An 18,396-nucleotide genomic window follows, 5' to 3' on the forward strand; every position below is an offset into this window, starting at 1 on the left:
TGGATGGTAATAGCTTCTATTTGAAGCTTGATGCAGTTGAAGGGCACGTCTTTTATGCCAAGGTTGATAAGAGTATTATGTGGCACAAAAGATATGGTCATTTCCACTTAAAGTCTTTAAAGTTTATGCATGATGCTCGTATGGTAGATGATATGCCTGAAATCCATGTTAGTGACCAAACTTGTGATAGTTGTGAGCTTGGGAAGCAACATCGACAACCATTTCCTCAAAGTATATCAAAAAGAGCCACTCACAAGCTAGAGTTAGTCCATTCAGACATCTGTGGACCAATGAGCACAACTTCATTAAGCAATAATCTGTATTTTATTCTCTTCATTGATGATTTCAGTAGGATGACTTGGGTTTATTTTCTGAAAACCAAGTCACAAGCACTTTCTATGTTCAACAACTTTAAGAAAATGGTGGAAACTCAATGTGGTCAGAAAATTAAGAAGCTCAGAACTGATAATGGAGGAGAGTATACTTCAAAAGAGTTCAGTGTTTTTTATCAAGAAGCTGGAATTGTACATTAGCTGACAATTCCATACTCACCACAACAGAATGGAGTTTCATAAAGGAAGAACATGAATGTGATGGAGATGAAAAGGTGCATTCTATTTGAAAAGAAGCTACCAAAGTTTCTATGGGCTAAAGCTGTAAACACTTCAGTTTACTTGATCAACAAACTACCAACAAAGTCTGTTTAAGACATAACACCATTGGAGGCATGGTCTGGTGTTAAGTCTACTATCAAACATCTCAAAGTGTTTGGATCATTGTGCTACTTTCATGTGCCATCTGCTAGAAGAGGGAATCTTGATGAAAGAGCTGAAAAAGGAATTTTTATGGGATATGCGACATAATCTAAAGGTTACAGAATATACAATCTGAGTGCAGCTAAAGTTCAGATTAGCATAGACGTTCATTTTAATGAGAATTCCTGCTGGAAGTGGGACTTAAAGGAAGTAGATCGCACAACCACAGCTGCTCTTGAACCAGCAGTAGGAGGAACTGGAGATCAATCAGACATTGAAGGAACTTCAGATACATCAATACTTAAGGTGAGACCTTTGTCTGATGTTTATGAAAGATGTAATCCGGTATATGCTAAGCCTACAAGCTACACTGAAGCTGCAAGATTTCCAGCTTGGATTGATGCTATAAAGTCAGAAATTGATTCCATTGAAAGAAATGGAACCTGGAAATTGACAGAACTTCCTCAGAACAAAAAGGAAATTGGTGTGAAATGGGTTTTCAAAACCAAATTCAATCCAGATGGTTCAATTTTCAGACACAAGGCTAGATTGGTTGTTAAAGGCTTTGCTCAAGTTGCTGGAGTGGATTATGATGATACTTTTGCACCAGTTGCTAGGCATGATACCATTAGACTTCTACTTGCACTTGCGGGTCAAAAGAAATGGAAAGTGTATCATTTAGATGTCAAGTTTGCTTTTCTAAATGGGATACTCCTTGAAGAAATCTATGTTCAACAACCAGAAGGCTTTGTAGTTACTAGTCATGAACACAAAGTATATAAGCTACACAAGGCTCTTTATGGCTTGAAGCAAGCACCAAGGGCCTGGTACAACAGAATTGATACTTATCTGATTCAACTGGGATTCAAGAGAAGTGAAAATGAAGTTACTTTGTATTTGAAACAAGATCAAGATGGTCTGCAGCTAGTAATTTCACTCTATGTGGATGACATGCTAGTGACTGGTAGCAATGTCAAATTGCTGGCAGAATTCAAAAGAGAAATGCAAGATGTTTTTGAAATGTCTGATCTTGGCATTATAAACTACTTTCTTGGAATGGAAATACATCAATGCAGCTCGGGTATCTTTATTTCACAAAGGAAATACGCTGTTGATATACTCAAGAGATTTAAGCTTGAATCATGCAAAGAAGTAACAACTCTAATGGCACAAAATGAGAAGATTTCAAAGAATGATGGTGAGAAACTTGAAGAACCCTCTGCATATAGAAGTTTAGTAGGTAGCCTACTATACTTGACAACAACCAAACCTGACTTGATGTTCCTAGCTGGTTTACTGTCAAGGTTCATGAGCTCACCTAGCAATTTTCACATGGGAGTTGCCAAGAGGGTGCTGAAGTATATTAGAGGGACAACCGATCTTGGAATCTTGTACTCAAAGTCAGGAGGAGTAAATTTAAGTGGATATGCAGACAGTGACTGGGCAGGGAGTGTTGATGATATGAAAAGCACTTTTGGATATGTTTTTACAATTGGTTCAGGTGCAATCTGTTGGAATGCTAAAAAGCAAGAAGTGGTGGCACAATCAACAGCTGAAGCAGAGTATATTTCCCTAGCAGCTGCTGCAAATCAAGCAATATGGCTGAACAAGTTGCTTGCCAAGAACAAAGTTCACCAACTGAGCTTTATTGTGATAACGTTTGCCATGGTATGCCATAAGTATTGTCCAAGTCTGTAATGCTGAATTCAGATCGGGAAAATACCATTGTCCAGAAAAGGGCCAGGAAGACTTGTATTTGGCTTCAGGCTCTGTTAGAGGTCTAGGCGCGGGGCGCGCCAACGAAGGCACATTGCCTAGAATTCGGCAGCGATGGACTGCGGCAGAAACGAATTCGGCAGGCAGCGTGCAAGGGTCTGTGCAAGTCTTTGAGCTGGCGACTTGGCATGGACGTGGGGCTTAGACAATGGACTTTCTAAGTCAGCAGCTGACACAGCAAGGCAGTCAATTGGGGCTGCTATGAGGGCAGGCAGAATCATGGGTGGAGGGGCCAGATAATGGAAGACAAAGTGCTTCACCAACCCACTAAGGATAATGGGGAAGGTAGTGCTCCACTAGTCCATGTAAAGGGTGATCATGGGGGAGATAATGCTCCACTATGCCCCGAAATTAGGGGATTATGGGTGAGGATGGAATCTCACATTTGGCTATAAATAGGCTGCCAAGCCTCTGCTGTGTAGCATGCGATTTGTGCATAGCACACACCATATTTGTGTATTCCTTTGTTGATGAGATAAATAAAGGTTGAGAGGGATTCTTGTAAAACTCTTGTGTTGCTTGTGTTGCTTGTGTTTATTTGTTGTCTACGACGAGGCGAGTGTGAGAACCTCCTTGAGTGAGCGAAACACATAGTCGTAGGAAAACACGAGTGAAAGGGTGAGGCAAGGCTGAGTCTAGTTGGGGCTAGACTGCCGCATTGGGTTAAGTTTAGTTGCGAAAAAATTAACCCCGTGACAATTGGTATCAGAGCACGGTTGATTCAACAACGTGCAACCCGAAGCCATGGAAGCCATTCGGGAACGACTTACACGTCTGGAGACTTTGATAGGGCCAGACGAGGAAGAGGAAGATCGCTCTATAATGGATCGCTTGAAGGAAGCGATGGAAAGCGCTGAACGGGCTGAGAGCTTGTACATCTCGCTTGCGGCAGAATCGAGTGAGCGATTGGCTGCTGCCGAAGAGATGATTGCTGTTCTAAAGAGGGCAGTCACAAACACTCCTCTTGGGGTAAGTTCTTCTAAGCCTAAGTTGCCCGAACCAAAATGTTTTGGTGGAGCAAGAAGTTCCAAAGAGCTGGAAAATTTCTTATGGGACATGGAGCAATACTTCAGTGTTGCGAGGATAGGCGCAGCGGAACAAGTTGATCTCACCGTGATGTATCTCACGGGTGACGCAAAGCTTTGGTGGAGGACGAGAACCAAAGATGATCTAAGTGCGGGACGTCCAAAGATTGAGACATGGGAGCGTCTCAAGAAGGAGCTGAAGGAGCAGTTCCTCCCGAACAACACATCGTGGATTGCACGAGACGAATTGAAAAGACTCAAACAAGACAGGTCAGTTCGTGATTATGTGAAGTCTTTCAGTTCTTTAATTCTCGACATCGAGAATATGTCCGAGGAGGACAGGTTGTTCAATTTTATGTCCGGATTACAACCTTGGGCGCAAGCGGAACTACGACGACAGAATGTGAAGGATCTGTCTTCTGCTATTGCTGCCGCGGACAACTTGGTGGACTATAAAGCTCCTACGAGAGAGAGCTATAAATCAGCCTCCTTCAAGGGGAAGAGCAAGGAGGAAAGGCCAAAGAAGAAGTTTGGTGGGGGTGCTGGAAAGGCTACTGCCGCGGAGAAAGGCAAGTCAAAATTTACGAGCACACCAGGTAATGGTACTAAACCGAACCTTACATGCTTCATTTGTGATGGTCCTCACTTTGCGAGGGAATGCCCAAAGAGGGAGAAGTTGAATGCTATTCGGGCTGGGAATAGCGATGAGGAAGAGGGGGTAGTTACGCGTGTCAATCCTATGCGTGTGTTGAACTGCCTGGTAGCTGAATCAGGGGATGCGGCTGCCGAAACCTGCCATGTTGAGAAAGACTTGGCGAGAATTGATACATTGAGAAAAGGGAAGCCAGGGGCTTCGGACAACCTGATGTATGTGAAGATCGGGATAAATGGCAAAGACATAAATGCTATGCTGGATTCAGGCGCAACCCACACGTTTGTGGCAGATCGGCTGGTGAAAGAACTTGGCCTGCGGCTGAGTGACAGCCACACATCAATGAAGGCAGTAAACTCGAAGGCGCAAAGGATTGCTGGGATGTCTTATGATGTGCCGATAACGCTGGATCAGTGGAGAGGTAAGCAGGATGTGCTGGTCGTAAGTCTTGATGATTACGATATTATTCTTGGCCTTGATTTCTTACGAAAAGCCAAGGTTGTTTTGATGCCATATCTCAATGGAATGATGATTGCGAGTGAGGGATGCCCATGCTTCATCCCATGTATAAACGTCGCAATTGCGAACGTTGTGAAAGGAAAGAAGAGCTTGATATCGGCAATTGCTATTGAGAAGGCATTGCGGAAAGGAGGGGAAGTTTTCCTAGCAACAATAGTGGAGGAGGAAGCCGACTATTGTGAGGAGGTGCCGAAAGAGATTGCTAGCGTGCTGCAGCAATTCGAAGATGTGATGCCGCCTCAGCTGCCAAAGAAACTCCCGCCCAGGAGGGCCATCGACCATCGAATTGAGCTGGTGCCAGGGGCAAAGCCACCATCTCAAGCTCCCTACCGAATGTCGCCAAAAGAATTGGCCGAATTGAGGAAGCAGTTGGAAGAGCTGATTGATTCAGGGTTTGTCCGACCTTCCAAAGCCCCATATGGTGCTCCGGTTTTGTTCCAAAAGAAGGCGGATGGGAGCCTTCGCATGTGTGTGGACTACCGAGCACTAAACAAGGTAACAATCAAAAACAAATATCCTGTTCCTTTGATTCAGGATTTGATGGACAGATTGTGTGGCGCTTCGATCTTTACGAAGTTGGACTTGCGATCGGGGTATTGGCAAGTGAGAGTTGCTGACGGAGATGAGCATAAGACTACTTGTGTGACGAGGTATGGCTCGTACGAGTTTCTAGTTATGCCGTTTGGCCTAACAAATGCTCCAGCAACGTTTTGTAATTTAATGAATGATGTGTTATATGATTTCTTAGACAATTTTGTTGTAGTCTACTTAGATGACATTGTAATCTATAGTAGAGGAATTGAAGAACATGTAACTCATCTTTCCAAAGTCTTAGGTAGATTGAGAGAACATGAACTGTATGTAAAGAAGGAAAAATGTGAGTTTGCAAAATCTGAAATTATGTTCTTAGGCCATGTAATTGGAGAAGGACAGGTGAAGATGGATCCACGGAAGATCCAAGCCATCGTTGAATGGACAGCACCAAAATCAGTCCCGGAATTGAGGTCATTTTTGGGGCTTGCAAACTACTATAGACGGTTCATTGAGGGATATAGCAAGAAGACAACTCCTCTCTCAGATCTTCTCAAGAAGGATCGGAGATGGGAATGGACAGTTGACTGCGAGCAAGCTTTTGAGAAGCTGAAGACAGCGGTAGCGTCAGCTCCAGTTTTGGGGCTGCCTGATTTTGAAAAGCCATTCGAAGTGAATACTGATGCTTCGGATAGGGCTATTGGTGGAGTGCTCATTCAAGAGGGACATCCGATTGCTTTCGAGAGTAGGAAGCTAAGTGATGCGGAGCGGAATTACTCAACACACGAGAAGGAAATGACGGCAGTCGTGCACTGCCTTGGCATATGGAGAGTATATCTGCTGGGGCCAAAATTCATTGTCAAGACCGACAATGTTGCTAATACATTCTTCAAAACGCAAAAGAAATTGTCACAACGACAAGCTCGGTGGCAGGAATTTCTGGCCGAATATGATTTCGTATGGGAGCACAAACCGGGGAGCCACAATCAGGTTGCGGATGCACTCAGCAGACGCGAGGTAATAGCTACTGTTCTTGCTATTGTTCAGGTGGAGTCAGATATGCTGGATCGACTTCGCCAAGCTGCTACGGAGGATGCAACGTACAAGAAAATGGTGGAACTTGTACGAGAAGGGACAATACGGAGGTATTGGTTAGAGCAGGACCTACTCTATGCAAAAGGGGGTCGAATCTTCGTGCCAAAGGGAGAGCTGCGAAAATACTTAATGACAGAGACGCATGATCCGCAGTGGGCTGGACATCCTGGCCGGGAAAGGATGCTTGCTCTCTTGTCGCAAACCTATTATTGGCCGAAGATGGAGGAGGATGTGGAACTTTACGTAAGGACTTGTCTAGTGTGTCAACAAGACAAGACTTTGCGGCAACGAGAGGCAGGCTTGTTACAGCCACTGCCGATTCCAGAAAAGCCTTGGGTGTCGGTTTCAATGGATTTTATTGTTGGTTTTCCAAAGGTGGATGGCATGAACACAATCATGGTTGTTGTGGACAGATTCACCAAGTATGCGGTGTTTGTCGCTGCCCCGACGGTGTGTACAGCCGAAGTGGCCGCTGAATTATTCTACCGCAACGTGGTGAAGTACTTTGGAGTGCCTTCAGACATTGTGAGCGATCGTGATGTGCGATTCACGGGCAGATTCTGGACAGCATTGTTCAACATGATGGGAACAAGGCTGAAGTTTTCAACTGCGAACCATCCGCAAACCGATGGGCAGACGGAAAGGATAAATGCTTTGCTAGAGGAATATTTGAGACACTACGTGACAGCAATGCAACGAAACTGGTTGGAGTTGCTAGATAGTGCGCAGTTTTGCTACAATCTTCAAAAATCCTCGGCAACGGAAGCAAGTCCGTTTGAGCTAGTGTTGGGAGCTCAACCCCAAACTCCTGCGGAGATTGCAGTGCAGATATCGGGTGGGAAGAGTCCAGCAGCATACAGGTTTGCGATGGAGCGGCAGGAGCTATTCGAGCAAGCGCAAGATAGTTTGCGCAAGGCAAGGAAAAGAATGCTCAAATATGCCAATCAAAAGCGGAGATTGCTGGAATTCAGTGTGGGTGACAAGGTGTTGCTCAAGTTAACTCCGCAGATTTGGAAGAAAATTGTGGGGACGAAGCACCGAGGGCTGGTGCCAAGGTACGATGGACCTTTTGAAGTCATCGAAAAGGTAGGCGCTGTTGCCTATAGGCTGAAGCTGCCTGAACGGCTGAAACTTCATCCTACGTTTCACGTAAGTTACTTACGGCCTTTTCATGAAGACAATGAGGATCCAAAAAGAAGCAAGTCACAACGAGCTCCTCCTACGATTCATAAACAATTTGACGATGGGATTGTCAAGATTATGGATCATCGTAGACTCGGCCAACATCGAAAGAATCGGCGGACAGAATTCTTAGTAAAATGGAAGAAAAATGAGGAGGTTTCATGGGAGAAAGATACTGACTTGTGGCAATTTGAGGATCAAATTCAAGACTACCTCACGTCTATTCCGACGAGGACGTCGGACTCTTCTAGTGGGGGTGGTTTGTTAGAGGTCTAGGCGCGGGGCGCGCCAACGAAGGCACATTGCCTAGAATTCGGCAGCGATGGACTGCGGCAGAAACGAATTCGGCAGGCAGCGTGCAAGGGTCTGTGCAAGTCTTTGAGCTGGCGACTTGGCATGGACGTGGGGCTTAGACAATGGACTTTCTAAGTCAGCAGCTGACACAGCAAGGCAGTCAATTGGGGCTGCTATGAGGGCAGGCAGAATCATGGGTGGAGGGGCCAGATAATGGAAGACAAAGTGCTTCACCAACCCACTAAGGATAATGGGGAAGGTAGTGCTCCACTAGTCCATGTAAAGGGTGATCATGGGGGAGATAATGCTCCACTATGCCCCGAAATTAGGGGATTATGGGTGAGGATGGAATCTCACATTTGGCTATAAATAGGCTGCCAAGCCTCTGCTGTGTAGCATGCGATTTGTGCATAGCACACACCATATTTGTGTATTCCTTTGTTGATGAGATAAATAAAGGTTGAGAGGGATTCTTGTAAAACTCTTGTGTTGCTTGTGTTGCTTGTGTTTATTTGTTGTCTACGACGAGGCGAGTGTGAGAACCTCCTTGAGTGAGCGAAACACATAGTCGTAGGAAAACACGAGTGAAAGGGTGAGGCAAGGCTGAGTCTAGTTGGGGCTAGACTGCCGCATTGGGTTAAGTTTAGTTGCGAAAAAATTAACCCCGTGACAGGCTCCATCTTTCTCTCTCCCATTGGTTATTTAACGACGACTTTGTTTGTTTTGGGGCTTTCTTCTCCAGGAAATGCCTAGTGATTGACCTGTAAAAACCTGTCCTCTCTTCCATGCGAAGTTGGATAAAGCTGAGGGGGTTGTAGGACTAGATATTCTTATGAATCTATTGGATGGGCATGTAATGTTTTGAATTAAAGGGATAGGAAAAGGCTAGAAAGCCCTTGAAGGCTTAGATGTAGGAATAAATTAAATGAAGGGTATTGTAGTAATTCAACAAACTTGATAAATATAAATAGAAAAAAAAAGATCTGAAAATTTTGAGAGAGAACCGACAGGAGAGAAGGGAGGAAGAAGAAGAAGAAGAGAAAAGAGGGGAAAATAAGGGAAAAAGGAAAGGAGTTGGAGGAAATAAGTTTAAAGGTAAGATTTAGGTTGTTAAATGTATAAATGTGTGTTATTGAACTTTAAATTTCAGTTTTGATGAATGTTAGGGTTTTAAATATTTGTGTTTTGGGTTTAATTGATGAATTAAATTGAATGTTAGGGGTTGATTGTTGTGGGTAATTGATTATTTAGTTGATTATGGAAGATTGTGATGATTTTGAGTTATGATTTTGTTTGAATGGTGAATTTGTGTTAGAAATTTGGAGAGAACAGTGGGTTTTCTGTTAAAATTCTGGGTTGGAGGTTGAAGATGATGAAAATTCAATTTGGTCCCTCAATTTGCGAAAATTATAGTTTAGTCCCCAAACTTTGGAAAATTATAAATTGGTCCCTAGCTGTAATATTAGCTTTTTCAGATTGGTTTGATGAATAAATAATGGTTATTTAGTGAATTATTATCAAGTCTTATTATTTGTTATATTATGGATTAGATTTCGGGAAAACCGTTAATTTTTGGGTTTTTAAGAAAATTAACTAGTTAGTTCAAAAACATATAGGGTTACGGAATACACCCTTAGTTAAGTGTATTAAATAGGTTAAATGTTCTTTCGAGTCGTTCTTGAATATGTCTCCTTTGTATTCAGATAATCCTGATATTCTACCGGCGGGACGTCAGTAGGATTTCCTTCGGTATCAGCTTTTGAGTGCTGTTGCTTTCGAGTCAGGTGAGTGGAGAATTTTTCATATGCATGAGAAATATTATAAATATTTGATTTGTTAATATGAATTGGATCATGCTTCTTGATAATATATATATGTTGATTATTATTCTTGTTATGATAAAGCATGATCAATTATTGAATCTGAATTCTTGATATGAACTAGTATATATTTTGTATTGACTTATGAATTGATAGCTCCTCATTTGATTGATGTCATGAGTTGAGCTTTGAGATATGAATATGTGTGTTTGATTATGATTATGAACCTATGGTATGTCAGTCAGAATACCCATGCTAACAGGGTAGTGTTAGTCTTTGTGCACATCGTATCTGAACCCTAGTTGGTCGGGGGAGTCACCAACCTGTGTGGACTGATCATCCCACAGTACGGAGCCTCATGCTCATTGCATTTTGATTTTCTGACGAGCTTTACCATATGATCTTCTTGTTATGGCCTATTTGAGAAACCTTCATATAAGAACCTAAAGCCATAATTGTAAATATATTCTCATTGTTATATTACGTCATGTGTGTGTATTGAACGTTATCTACTCACTGAGTTGTTGAACTCACCCTCTTATTATTTATCATTTTCAAGCTTATAGCTTGATAGCAGGTCACTTTTGTTGGACCTTCAGAACCTGCTCTTTTGGTTGTAATTTGTACCTTTTCCTTTATGTCTAGTTAGTGCTCCAAAACTATGAATTTTTATGAACTCTTGTATTAAGACAATTAAATTATATTATGAAGTTAGTTTTGTTATTAATGCTGCGTTGAACTCTGATTTTGTTGTTTAAAGGATAAGTTTGTATGTAAGTTTGGGTTCGTATATGTATGGAACCTTGGAAGAGAACCTTGCCTATATGCCGGTCATGGATCCGGGATTCGGGTCGTGACAGGGCGGTTCTACCAGGATAGGCACAACTGATAGCTACGTAACGCACTATAAAGTATAAACTGTAAAACCCATCATCATCACTTGTATCAATTATTTGGCACTAAAATGTTAAGTTTTCACTGTCACAGGCACTAGAAATTTTAGTCTTCTCATTTTATATCATATCCAACGTAAAATCATTTTCCAATTCAGAAAGGACGAAGCATAAGTTGTAACCAATTTTCATTTCTCTCCTTCGTTGTCACTTGTTATTAAACCTTAGCTTGAGTAGGCAACTAAATAGAGATAAGAGAATATAAGCTACTTCGAGGGTAACTTGGCCTTCAAAAGACAGTGGTCTTTTCTTGAATGTTTGAATTTGATATCATTTCATTTAAAACAAGGATTTAAATACAGAAAATCAGAGGAGTTACTTCCTCAGTTTACTCCTACTTGTACTCATAGTTTGTTACTTAACAAACTAGTTATTTTGACTTCTGCTTCTAAGGAATTAGCAACAGCAACATTATTGACTATTTCAAACAAAAGACCAAGTAAATGATAACAAAAGATTAGTAAGTAAACCATATCTTCACCCAGACTTCCCCAGCAGTAGACTAGGATCGTAACAATGCCTCCCCCTCAAGACTAACCTTGTCCCCAAGGTTAAGTTCAGGAAATCGTCTTTTCATATCAAATAAGCGCTCCCAGGTTGCAGAAGCCCGAGAAGTGCCTTCCCATTGAACTAAGATCTCTGTAACATTACGTCGACCCCTACGAACTATGCGACCATCCAACACATGAGCAGGTTTGGGCTTTAGGATTCCCTCATCTGAAATATCTGGAAGGAAAATTTGTGATACGTCTGCAGTACCTAATTTCCTCTTTAGTTGGGATACATGGAAAACATTATGGATTTTTGCAGATGAAGGCAAATTTAGCTTGTAAGCCACTGCCCCAATCTTTTCTTTGATCTGAAACGGACCATAATATCGTGGTGAAAGCTTGAGAGATTTTCATGTTGCAACTGAGCATTGGCGATACGGCTGCAGGCGTAAGTAAACATAATCACCAACCTCGAATTCACGTTCAGTGCGCTTCCTATCAGCAAAAGTCTTCATACGGTTTTGAGCTTCACTTAGATTCTGTCGCAACAATTGAAGAATAGATGAACGAGTTCTTAGTAGTTCATCCAGTTGAGGTAAAGAAGATGATTGGTCAATATATGAAACTAACTTTGGAGGCTTGCATCCATAAACTGCTTCAAAAGGAGTATAGCCAGTAGAAGAGTTCACGTTAGTATTATGCCAATACTCTGCCAATGTGAGGAATTGCATCCAATCTTTAGGCCGAAGGCTAACAAAACACCGAAGATAAGTCTGAAGACACCTATTGATTACTTCTGTTTGGCCGTCCGTTTGAGGGTGATAAGAAGAGCTGAAATGGAGACTTGTCCCTTGTAACTTGAATAACTGCTGCCAAAAGTCACTAAGAAAAACACGATCATGATCACTTACGATGGTTTTAGGCATGCCATGGAATTTAAATACGTTATCAAAGAAGGCTTGTGCAATAGATGAGGCTGTATATGGATGAGACATTGCGATGAAGTGAGCATATTTGGACAAGCGGTCCACGACAACAAAAATGACATTTTTACCGCTGGATTTGGGTAATCCATCGATAAAATCCATCGATATATCTTCCCAAATCTGGTGTGGAACCGGAAGTGGCTGCAAAAGACCTGCAGGATGAACATTTTCTGACTTGTTGCGTTGATAAGTTTCACACTCCTGGATATACTATTTTATAAATGAGCGCATGTTAGGCCAGTAGAAGTTTTGTCGAATTCTTTGTAGTGTCTGAAGGAAACCAGAATGACCCCCAACTGGACTGGAATGAAGCTCTTTTAAGATCAGGTTGCGAAAAGATGAATCTGCCCCAATGTATAATTTTCCCTTATAGAACACCCTGCCATTGTGAACAGAAAATTTGGATTGATCAAGCTGGCCATTTGTATAAGACTGTAGCTTGCCAATGATATCTGGATCAGTATGAGCCATATTATCAATTGCCTCAATCCAACTTGGTTCCAGCTGAGAGATTGAATGTATACCAACATCGGGATCACGCCTGGAGAGTGCATCTGCTACCACATTTAGTGAGCCCTTGCGATATTCGACAATATAGTCGTATCCCAAAAGCTTGGACAACCAACGTTGTTGAGAAGGAGTTCCCACCCTTTGCTCAAGCAAATATTTCAGGCTATGATGATTAGTTCGAACTATAAAACTGCTGCCAAGCAAATAAGGACGCCATCACTGAACAACAAGGGTGAGTGCAAGCAGCTCTTTTTCATAAGTAGAGAGTTGGAGATTTTTACCATGCAAGGCTTAGCTAAAATAGGCCAAGGGACATCCTGATTGCATTAGGACTGCACCAATGCCACTTCCCGATGCATCACACTCGATCACAAAATTTTTTGAGAAATCAGGAAGTGCTAGAACTGGTGGGCTAGTCATAGCCATTTTAAGTTCTTTGAAAGCTGATTCAGATGTAGGAGTCCATTGAAAAGCCCCCTTCTTGAGCATGTCTGTAAGAGGTCTTGCAATCTGCCCATAACCGTGCACAAACTTTTTGTAATATCCAGTGAGGCCAAGGAATCCACGCAAGGATTTCAGTGAAGATGGAAAAGGCCATTGAAGGATGGATTCAATCTTCTTCTGATCAACAGCAACACCGTTAGCAGAAATCACATGTCCCAAATAATCAATTTCACAGCACCCAAAACGGCATTTAGACAACTTCGCATGCAGTTTATGAAGACGAAGGATCTCCAAAGTTTTCTGAAGATGAATGACATGATCTTCCTCCGAACAGCTGTAAACCAGGATATCGTCGAAGAAGACCAGAATGAATTGTCTTAAAAATGGACAAAATATTTCATTCATAAGGCTTTGAAAAGTTGATGGTGTGTTTGTGAGGCCGAAAGGCATAACAAGGAACTCGTAATGGCCGTCATGGGTCCTAAATGCAGTTTTAGGAATGTCTTCGTCGGCTATCCTGATTTGGTGGAAACCTGATCTCAGGTCTAATTTGGAGAAGATGGTTGCCCCATAAGGCTCATCAAGAAGCTCATCAACCACAGGTATACGAAACCGATCCTTGACTGTGACAGCGTTTAAAGCACGATAATCAACACATAATCGCCAAGTGCCATCATGTTTGCGAACTAACAAGACAGGAGATGAGAATGGGCTGCGATTTGGATGAATGATTCCCTCATGGAGCATCTCTTTGACCATGCGTTCAATTTCAGCCTTCTAAAGCATCAGGTACCGGTAGGGTCGAACATTAGTAGGTGATGTGCCTGGAGGAAGTATAATGCGATGATCATGATACCGAGTAGAAGGCAAACCTGATGGTGGACAAAACATATCAGAAAAATTATCAATGACTGCCTGGATGGTGGGTGGAACTTGATAAACGTTGTCGATGGCATAAATCTGTGAAACATCTAGAATCAGACTTGGTGGTCGGACCCGAAAAAGTTTCTCCAATTTGTGACATGAGAGGACGGACAGCTCCTTTGTAGGTATACCAGCCAGCCTATATGTTTTCCCTTGGTAACAAAATTCCATGGTCAGTTTGGAGAAATCCCATAAAATGGGACCAAGGGTCTGGAGCCAATGTGCACCCAAAACAGCATCATATCCCCCGAGGGAAAGGAGGTAAAAATCTGAGGTAACTGGAACTCCTTGGATGGCAATAAATATATTTTGACATTGTCCCTCACTATATAAGCGATCTCCATTAGCCACCATGACATCAAAGGAGGTCTTACAAGATATAGGAAGATTGAGCTTTGATGCAACTGAAGGATCCAAGAAGTTATGAGTAGAGCCAGAGTCCAGTAGTATGTAAAGAGGCTTATTGTGATAATAACCAGTGACACGCATAGTCTCGGGGTTCGTAGCACCTGCAATGGCATGAAGAGATATCTCTGGATGTTGAATAGCATTGCTATCAGGAGAGCAGTCCATATCTTCATCACAATAATCATTTCCATCAATAAGGAAGAGAGTAAGAGATTTACATTTGTGGCCAGGTCTGAATTTCTCGTCACAATTGTAGCACAATCCTTTTTCCCGGTGCTCCTTCATCTCTTCAAAAGATATCTTTTTCACCTTTAGGTCTGAAACTGTCTGGGTGGGTGCTTGGGGTCTTGGAAAATTTCTACGATCTCCTGAGGAACTCTTCTCCTGGAGACGAGCGAGACCTATTGCATCTTTTAAAGAAGTAGGGCGGAATGAGTTTACATTTGTCTTGATGTCATCTTTGAGACCACTAATGAAAGTGCGTGTGAGAAATCTATCAAGAAGACCATCGATTCGTTGAGCCAAATTCTCAAACTGACTTTGGTAAGCTGCAACTGTGGAAGTTTGACGAAGTTTTGACAGTTCTCCCTCTGGATCCTCATATTCTGTAGGTCCAAACCGTTTTTCAAGAGCTTGAATAAACGACACCCAATCATTAAGCTCACCTGCATGTTGCAAATATTTGTAATATTGGAGTGTTGCTCCCTTCAAGTGGAACGAAGCATAAAGGAGACGTTGGGCTGGAGGGATCTGATGTAATAGGAAGTATTGATCAGCTAGTAAAGTCCAGCCAGAGGGGTCTTCAGTGCCATCATATTTGAAGAGATCAATCTTTAGCCCCTTTGTCAGTAACCCGCTAGAATTAGAAGCTAGTGAATGCCTTATTGAAGGTCCAACACTGTGTTCTTCTCTCACAGATTTTGGTTCTTTGGTGAGCTTTTCAATGGATAAGGTAATGGCTGTAATTTGTTGTTGAATATCAGTCACATGGGTGTTGATTTGTTGCAGCATTGAACCTTGCTTGGAAACTGTTTCAGATAAGACATTAAAACGAGTTCCCGGGGCGTCTTCGTTAGCCATATATATAAGAAGGGGAGGGGTCTTGGGTTTTAAGGTTGTTGATGAAAATGGCAGAGGAAGCTTGGCTCTGATACCACTGTTATTAAACCTTAGCTTGAGCAAGCAACTAAATAGAGATAAGAGAATATAAGCTACTTCGAGGGTAACTTGGCCTCCAAAAGACAGTGGTCTTTTCTTGAATGTTTGAATTTGATATCATTTCATTTAAAAAAAGGATTTAAATACAGAAAATCAGAGGAGTTACTTCCTCAGTTTACTCCTATTTGTACTTATAGTTTGTTACTTAACAAACTAGTTATTTTGACTCCTGCTTGTAAGGAATTAGCAACAACAACATTATTTACTATTTCAAACAAAAGACCAAGTAAATGATAACAAAAGACTAGTAAGTAAACCATATCTTCACCCAGACTTCCCCAGCAGTAGACTAGGATCGTAACATCACTCCATATTACTAATGATATTTTCACAAAATGAACCTCAACCTGGGTTAAATTCCGGGAAAGATTTTCCAAGACGGTACATAGTTGGAATATCTGGTAACCACTTTGATAAAAATCTTCTATATCACTTATCAGCATTTGTCTTGATTCAAAATAGACAGAGAAATCCGCGACTCAGACCCAACTCTTGAGAGACTATAAGGATTATAACCAAGTATATTGACAGGTAACTTCTACCATTTATGTAGGGTTGAAAGTCTTGCTATGGTATACCATGAACATACTCTAGTCTGTAATTCATGAAAATTCAGAGAAAATACCATTGCCAAGAAAAGGCCCAAGAAGACTTGTGTTTGGCTTCAGGCTCCACCCTTCTCTTTCCCATAGGTTATTTAATGACCGTGCCTTGAACTTCGTTTGCCTCATAGTTTGGAGTCATCATATTTTGCAATGGCCTTTCCTATTCTTCATCTTTCGTTTTCCTTGCTCATTATGCTACCTCCTTTTGCTGTTTCTCAAACTGGTGGTAATATAACTGTGGGTGCTTCCCTTTCCACTTCTGAAAACACCTCATGGCTCTCACCTTCTGGTGACTTTGCCTTTGGTTTTCATCCACTGTATGGCAACAAATATCTCTTCTTGCTTGCCATATGGTACGATAAAATACCAGAAAAAACCATAGTGTGGTATCGGAAAGGGACGACATTAAGGTCATCACAGGAATAGTGCTCTTGGTTAGCTCTGTATTTGTCAACTTTATATTGATCAGTACATTATGTTTCTGTTCTTCCTTCATTTACCGCAACAAAGTAGCAAATGTTCGAGAAGAAAACAATGTGGAGTCAAACTTGCGTTCATTTACATACAAAGAGCTCACAGAAGCTACAGAAGGCTTCAAGGATGACCTGGGGAGAGGAGCTTTTGGTGGTGTTTACAAGGGTGCGATAAAAACAGGTTTTACTAATTTTATTGCTGTGAAGAAGTTAGATGGCGTGGTTGAACATGGCGAGAAGGAATTCAAAACCGAAGTGACTGTGATCGGTCAGACGCATCACAAGAATTTGGTCCGATTGTTAGGATTTTGTGACGAGGGGCAGCATCGTTTGTTGGTGTATGAGTTCTTGAGTAATGGCACTCTAGCCGATTTTCTTTTTGGAAGCTTAAGGCCTAGTTGGAAGCAAAGAACTCAGATTGCCTTCGGCATTGCAAGAGGACTCTTGTACCTACACGAAGAATGTAGCACCCAAATCATTCACTGTGACATAAAGCCGCAGAACATTCTTATTGATGACTACTACAATGCTCGGATATCAGATTTTGGATTGGCAAAACTTTTGGCGATTAATCAGAGCCAAACCAAAACTGCCATTCGAGGAACAAAAGGATATGTTGCTCCTGAATGGTTTAGGAACACACCAGTCACTGTGAAGGTTGATGTCTATAGCTTTGGTGTCTTGCTGCTAGAGATCATCTGTTGTCGGAGAAGTGTAGATCTGGAGATCAGTGGAACTGGAGCTATATTGATCGACTGGGCTTATGACTGCTATAGGCACGGAACGCTTGACGCTTTGATTGAAGATGACATGGAGGCCATGAATGACGTATCAACACTAGAGAGGGCTATGAAGGTTGCAATTTGGTGCATTCAAGAGGTGCCATCTCTTAGACCCACCATGAGGAAGGTGACACAGATGCTTGAAGGAGTTGTTGAAGTGCCTGCTCCACCGAATCCGTTCCCGTTCAGTGAAATTAGCTGCTCCTGAAAACAACAGTAACTGCCTTAATTTCAACTAGTTATGATTTTTCTGACTCTGGTTGTATCCATACTCATCTAATGATTCATCTGTTGCCAGTATATTCATTTCTCATCCAATTCTACGTGATAGAAGTGCAAAACATTATAGTTTTCTTCAAGGAGCTTTTCATCTTGTCCACAGCTGAGTGTTTATTACAGTTATATGGATTTCGTCAAGATTATTTCTCAAATTTTGCTGCTCTCTGATTGTAAGTTTAAAATGACTTCTCATTTTCTCAGAAGAACATCATCACGGATTAATAGAATTTACAATCATTAGTATGGTTTTCCTCAAGATTAGTGCTCGATTTTTACCACTTCCTGATTGTAAATCGAGGACCATTTCCCTCCTGTTTTCGGAAGAACACAAAGCATTTTGAAGAAAATTATTATGAAAATCGCGGGCTGGTGGTTGCTGATCCTCGAGGCAAAGAGTTTCAGCAAACCTACTGATACATTGTTGCCTACTCACACTACGGAGACAACAAAGAAAGAAATTCGACAGCTAGACGCATAGTTATCACTTAGGTGTTAAATCTTCAAGGTCGCAGATTTTCAAAATATAAAATCTGTCACCATGTGCACCTCCCTCTAGTTATACCCTATGTTGCTGTTTTTCGTTGGCCAGTAAGGATGCTCTCATGCAAGTGAGTTGGAGGTAAGATTGTCAAGATTCTGTTGAATGTTTTGTTGACAGAGAGGGCAGTCTTGCT

At 41.8% G+C, this 18,396-nt stretch overlaps 1 protein-coding gene across 1 annotated transcript; it reads left to right on the plus strand.

Moving 5' to 3' along the window:
* The first annotated feature begins 16,338 nt into the window (after window positions 1-16,338).
* LOC127904856 (G-type lectin S-receptor-like serine/threonine-protein kinase RLK1) lies at window positions 16,339-17,874 on the plus strand. Its single transcript, XM_052449851.1, has 2 exons — window positions 16,339-16,541; window positions 16,658-17,874. Exons 1-2 carry the CDS (start codon window positions 16,339-16,341, stop codon window positions 17,649-17,651), a joined length of 1,197 nt encoding a protein of 398 aa, XP_052305811.1. The 3' UTR covers window positions 17,652-17,874.
* The last annotated feature ends 522 nt before the right edge of the window (window positions 17,875-18,396 follow it).

Source organism: Populus trichocarpa, unplaced genomic scaffold, assembly GCF_000002775.5.
Source record: "Populus trichocarpa isolate Nisqually-1 unplaced genomic scaffold, P.trichocarpa_v4.1 scaffold_104, whole genome shotgun sequence".
Classification (NCBI taxonomy): Eukaryota; Viridiplantae; Streptophyta; class Magnoliopsida; order Malpighiales; family Salicaceae; genus Populus; species Populus trichocarpa.

Coding starts and splice junctions, on each gene's coding strand:
- LOC127904856 (XM_052449851.1), top strand. CDS start 16,339: ATGGCCTTTCCTATTCTTCATCTTTCGTTTTCCTTGCTCATTATGCTA. Junction 16,542..16,657: donor CTCTTCTTGCTTGCCATATG/GTACGATAAAAT, acceptor TATATTGATCAG/TACATTATGTTTCTGTTCTT.